General features: G+C 41.9%; 1 protein-coding gene across 3 annotated transcripts in view; it reads right to left on the reverse strand.

Annotated features, from left to right (window-relative positions):
- prkacaa (protein kinase, cAMP-dependent, catalytic, alpha, genome duplicate a) overlaps positions 1-6306 on the reverse strand; it is a 31443-nt gene that overhangs the window by 9549 nt on the left and 15588 nt on the right. For all 3 annotated transcript variants that reach the window (XR_007139348.1, XM_047807653.1, XM_047807652.1), the window contains exons 4-6: positions 5021-5119; positions 2569-2651; positions 364-490 (exon numbers count right to left, since the gene is read on the reverse strand). Coding sequence is in view for 2 of the 3 variants with exons in the window: in XM_047807653.1 (XP_047663609.1) it covers positions 364-490; positions 2569-2651; positions 5021-5119 (309 nt within the window). In the remaining variant the exon portion in view is untranslated. The remainder of the gene's footprint in view (positions 1-363; positions 491-2568; positions 2652-5020; positions 5120-6306) is intronic.

The following is a 6306-nucleotide window of genomic DNA, read 5'->3' on the forward strand; positions in this document are numbered from 1 at the left end:
AAGCGGCGTGTCACTCGTTGATAAATCACACGTCGTAATCTTCGGACAATCGTAGTCACGATGGCGGAATAATAAAAGGGTGGAACGCAACACCTTGCATAAGGAATAAGAGACGTTCTATTTTTGGTGCACAATAAATCAGTACATCAGCCAGTCTGAAATGATTGACAGTCGCAGTCTTTTTTTTTTTTTTTTTTAGATCAGACCCTTTTTAAGCCCCGCCCACATCCCCTTGTCGAGATCGCTCGCATTTATTTTGTGCTCGACTTAGCTGTCGTACGAGCTCATACACTGTGAACATCTGTGAGCAATATAGAAGTGACAGAGTGTATAGAAAGTGTGTGTGTGTGTGTGTGTGTTTACCTGAATATAGCCCTGCTGATCGATGAGCAGGTTCTCAGGCTTAAGATCTCGGTAAATGAGGTCGAGTGAGTGAAGGTATTCGAAGGTTAAAACTATCTGGGCAGCGTAGAAGCGAGCATGAGGCTCACTGCAACGAAAAACAAACAAACAAACAAACAAAAAGGTTTTAAAAATCATGACTTTATTTAAATGTAATCTTAGAAACTTATTTTGTACGACTGTGGACCATCCGTGGATGTAAACATGCGGTCAGATTCGGAACAACGGGTTTACAAAGGCAAAAAAAAAAAGGAAGGAAAGGAGAAAAAGGAGAATAATGACTTTGTGGTTAATAAACTTTACATCACAACGAAATCATGAGACGACCGAAGCGATCTCGATTTTTTTTTTCCCCCAGAAAAAAAAAAAACGTTTAAAGAAGCTTCTAGAATTTCTTCCGAAGAAATTGCAAGCCAAGCACGTTCTCGTATACGGACAGACGCAGGCCGCTTTAATAGGAACGCCTGCATGTATCTAGTGATTCGATCAGCTAATGATGAAGCGCACATCCGGTTCCTCTTCTGTCATCTGAGTACAAGGAGCAGAAGACTGGAAAAAAAGAACCAGGTGGGTTTTTTTTTTCTTCTTTCTACTTCCCGTTCGCTTTGCGCCGTACCGCCGTGTCACATAACACGCAAACGAAGTGAGGTGAGGTCAAAGTGTTTTGACCTTCATGAATCAGACAATGGCTTCATGTCTGAGAATAAGAGCTGGACATTTGGAGATGGAGAAGAAAAACAACCAAAGGACTACATTACATTGTCTTATTTGTATTCTGTAATAATAGTTTAAGTTTAAAAAAAAATCAAATTGTTAAAAAAGTTCTAATTTCAAAAAAGTGTTTAAAAAAAGTCTTTGTAAAGTTTGTAATGAATATTAATTTTTTTCTACTTTACCTGCGATCTCTCAGAACGGGGACCTAATTCACCAGGACATTTTCCTTCTAAAAAAAAAGGTCTCGGTGACATTTCGAGGACGTTCGAAAAACAAACTTTTTCCTGTCTCTGCCATGAGGTTACAACTGGGACGTGACTCGATCTTCTAATAGCGGGACGGCGGAAAAAAACCTTGGTCTGAATCAGTCAAAAATGATTCGGTGAGCTCAGGATCGTGCTGTAACTAATAATAACTGACTAGGGCTGGGCGATATGGCTGAAAACTGTATCACGATATCAGTGTTTCATATCGGTCGATATCGATAATTATTGATATTTTTTATGCCCCATTTAAAATAAGGTCCAGGAGTAAAATATATTACATTTAAACATTTTTATTTTAATCTGAACCTTCCTCTGATCAGAATCCCCTCAGTTATTAAGACAGAAATGTCAACAACCAGGAAACCTCCACTAATTATAATGTTAACACGAGTCTAAAGTCAGAATGAACACTTAACTATTATCTCTTAACATTTAAGGTGCAAAATGAAAGCAAATGTAATAAATGCTTAATAAAGTGTAATAAAATAGGGCAAAGTGTTAAATATAAACAGAGAGAAAAGGTCTTGCATAATTTACAGACGACGTTGGTGCGACTACATCAGACTTATAATATCCAAAAAGCTGCCATACTGGCGAGCTGACTTTTCCTCTATTATTTACAATTTCCTTGCTCGCTGTGGCTCATTTCCTGCTCATCAGTCAGCGGTTAGTGAAGAGGAATAAAGCAGACCGGCACGAGACGACGATACGGCGCAACCAAACATGATACTGTTACATGATTGGCTGTTAGCGTGTCACTCCCTACGTTGCTAGGTTACCAGAGAGTGAGTGCCTTTGTTAATGCAACCAGACTTGCTTGGTAACCTCTGTTTTCTTCCAACGAAGAATAAAAAATATCGAACTCATTTTTTATCGATATCGATAGATATTGTCTATCGCGATACATATTGTTATCGTTTAATCGCCCAGCCCTATAACACTCAACTGATTATTTCCCGTTAATAAACTTTGATAGCTGTCTTTACCGAGGCTGCCATCAACCCTACTCCACTTATAACCTGTCATAATGCGTACGTAAGCCTTAACATAAAACGTTACGTTATAATTATTCAGGAAAACGCATTACGCGTCGTGTATGTGAGAACGATCGTGTTTCTAACACGATTATAAACAAGCTCAATATTCTTGAGTCAGTTCTGGTTAAAGCACAGCGCAGGAGCCTCACCTGAACCTGCCGATTCTCCTCAGATGACTGAACATCTCTCCTCCTGGAACGTACTCCATCACCATATACAGGTTCGTGTTGTCCTGAGAGACACGAATAACCACAGAGATACAGAACAAGAGCGTTAATGACGTGGAGTCACAGATACACAGAGAATACAACAATTAACCCTTTCCTCTTTAATGGTCTCACACACACACACAGTTAATTTAAAGAAACTATATATCACATAATGACAATTAATGTAAACATCTTAACGTTTGGGAGAATTTGTTGTTCTTAGTCTTTAGAAACTTTCCATATTGAATTCATATTTAAATAATTAACGAATACATAAAATGATGTAAATGAATATATTAATATATAATAAAAAGAATTAAAGGTGGGGTCTCCGTTGTTTGAGAAATGCTTCAGAAAACTGAGTCGGGACGACAAACTACACAAAAACAAAAACGTGTAGGCGATGAGCGGAAAGGGGCGGGGCTTGTCAATATGGGCGGAGAGAGTGTTCAGTGTAATGTGTGACATTAGCAGAAAGAGGTTTTAACATTGACATGGAGGATAAAAACAAAGAAAGAAAGAGAAAGGCTTACAATAAGGCAAGAAGTAGGACGTGTTAATATAGAATCAGCTTTCCAGCGCTGGAGAGAACTGAAGGAGCAGGAAGTTGGCCACATATTCACAGGTTGGAGTTTCCCGAGTCAATAACTCCTGAGCTAAACGCTGTTACTACACAAATAACACCTCTTTTCTATCGTAGTAATGTAGAGAGGCAGCTACAACCGCGTTTTGTGTAGTAACAGCGTTTAGCTCAGGAGTTATCGACTCGGGAAACTCCGACCTGTGAATATGTGGCCGACTTTACTTAAGACGCCGAGGCGCTTTTTTCCTTCTCGATAGGTGAGTAACGTTGGTTTTGCTTTGTTACACAGAACTAATATATGCCTTTGTCCTTTACATCATTATGCTTGTGTGGCATTTTTGCTTGTTTGTTTATCTACAATCGTATTGTTCTTCCCTTCAGCTATGATAAAGACACGTTTCTTTACAATTGTATATATTGTATACTTATTGCACATTTCACACCTGTAAAAGTGTACATACAATTTCTTCTATACATGACATCCTGTTACACTGTGGAGATTATGTCACTAAAACAAATTCCTCGCATGTGTAAACATGCCTGGCAGTAAAGCTGATTCTGAATAAAGCTGATTCTGAATTTCTTTCCGTTAGTTGCCTGGGTTACATATGTATGTGTGGGCGGAGCTATCAATACAGGGGTGGGACCTGTTTGGGTTAGGGGCGTGTTTGTTTTGGTGATTTCAAATGTCAACATTGGTTTTCAAACAACAGAGACCCCACCTTTAAGTAAATATGTCTGAGGCAGATTCTTTCAACTGCTTTATATATATATATATATATTTTAAAGTACTAATTGTTTTTTAAACGCTGAACAATCTGCAGCCACCTTAAACTGTTTTTAAAAAAAAGGAAAAAGAAAAAAAAAAAAAAGACATTTTTATACCATAAAATTAGAAGAAAAAACAAAAATTATGCATTAAATAATCCTTTTAATCTTTCACTGTTCGACTGTTCATTTAACACAAAAAATGAACATGATTTAACTTGGATAATAATTAGACAGAATCTAATCGCTCATATGTGTGTTTAAGTTCCTACATGCTTCAAGATGGTGCTGTTTAAAGCGGTCAGATCTTATTTGGTGTAACAGAGAGCATCACAGCGCCGAGTGTGACGTCACTGTATACATGTCACGTGTCCCAGCGACGTTAGCGCAGCAGCGGCAAACACAAACACAACAACAATGGCGGATGTTGCTTTACTGTTAATACTCATGGCTTTGTGAACCTACATCGGCATCCAAACGCGGTGAATAAAACGTGTACGTGCGGCTCCGTGTAATCTGTATAAACGGAGGTTGTAATCGATAAAGTACATAACGTTATTTTATCGTTAACACAGAAAAATATTTAGCCTTAGCATGTAGCTACCTACTATCATGTGTGCTGATAATGTATCATATCGCAGTAAAGTAAAAGTGTATTAACATTAGTATACTTAAGGTACATTATCAAACGCGCTAACAGTAGCCCCGCCCACAGCTCCTGACGCAAGCGGTTCTTAAGTCTAGACCAGCAATGTTTTGGTGCTACATAAGAACCACTTTTCCTGGTTCAGAGCCGGTGCTTTGGCGGTCAAAACAGAAAGAACTGGTTCTAAATTAGGTTCCGAACCTGCACTCAAACTGCCTCGGTGAAAAAGGGGTATTTGGGAATTAAATATCTGAGACAACGTGACAAACCGCCACATACTCGCTCGACTAGTAAGACATTTTTGCTTGTCTGGTTTCTTGAGGACAGTTTTGAGGTCACGACTGAAGAAAACCAAGGAGAGAAGCGTGCAGCTGGTTAGGAATAAAAGTGAGCACCTTGAAGGAGTGTTCCAGCCGGACGAGGAAGGGGAAGCTCACGGCCTGCAGGATGCGTTTCTCATTCAGTGTGTGTTCTATCTGTTTCAGCTTCACCACCTGAAACACAAGACCAACAGCCAACACAGTTAGAGACACACACAGACACAGAGACAGGCACACACAGACACAGAGACGTAGGGATGTGTTTGACAGACACACACAGAGACAGAGACACACACACAGACACACACACAGAGAGACAGACACGCACACACAGAGAGACAGACACGCACACACAGAGAGACAGACACGCACACACAGAGAGACAGACACGCACACACAGAGAGACAGCCACGCACACACAGAGAGACAGCCACGCACACACAGAGAGACAGCCACGCACACACAGAGAGACAGCCACGCACACACAGAGAGACAGCCACACACACACACAGAGACAGCCACACACACACACAGAGACAGCCACACACACAGACAGACAGACAGCCACACACACAGAGAGACAGCCAGCCACACACACAGAGAGACAGCCAGCCACACACACAGAGAGCCAGCCACACACACAGAGAGCCAGCCACACACACAGAGAGACAGCCACACACACACAGAGAGACAGCCACACACACACAGAGAGACAGCCACACACACACAGAGAGACAGCCACACACACACAGAGAGACAGCCACACACACACAGAGAGACAGCCACACACACACACAGAGACAGCCACACACACACACACACAGAGACAGCCACACACACACACACACAGAGACAGCCACACACACACACACACACAGAGACAGCCACACACACACACACAGAGACAGCCACACACACACACACAGAGACAGCCACACACACACACACAGAGACAGCCACACACACAGAGACAGCCACACACACACAGAGACAGCCACACACACACAGAGACAGCCACACACACACACACACAGAGACAGCCACACACACACACACACAGAGACAGCCACACACACACACACACAGAGACAGCCACACACACACACACACAGAGACAGCCACACACACACACACACAGAGACAGCCACACACACACACACACAGAGACAGCCACACACACACACAGAGACAGGCACACACACACACACACAGAGACAGCCACACACACACACAGAGACAGCCACACACACACACAGAGACAGCCACACACACACACACACAGAGACAGCCACACACACACACACACAGAGACAGCCACACACACACACACACAGAGACAGACACACACACACACACACAGA

The sequence above is a fragment of the Tachysurus fulvidraco genome, chromosome 24 (assembly GCF_022655615.1).
Source record: "Tachysurus fulvidraco isolate hzauxx_2018 chromosome 24, HZAU_PFXX_2.0, whole genome shotgun sequence".
Taxonomy (NCBI): Eukaryota; Metazoa; Chordata; class Actinopteri; order Siluriformes; family Bagridae; genus Tachysurus; species Tachysurus fulvidraco.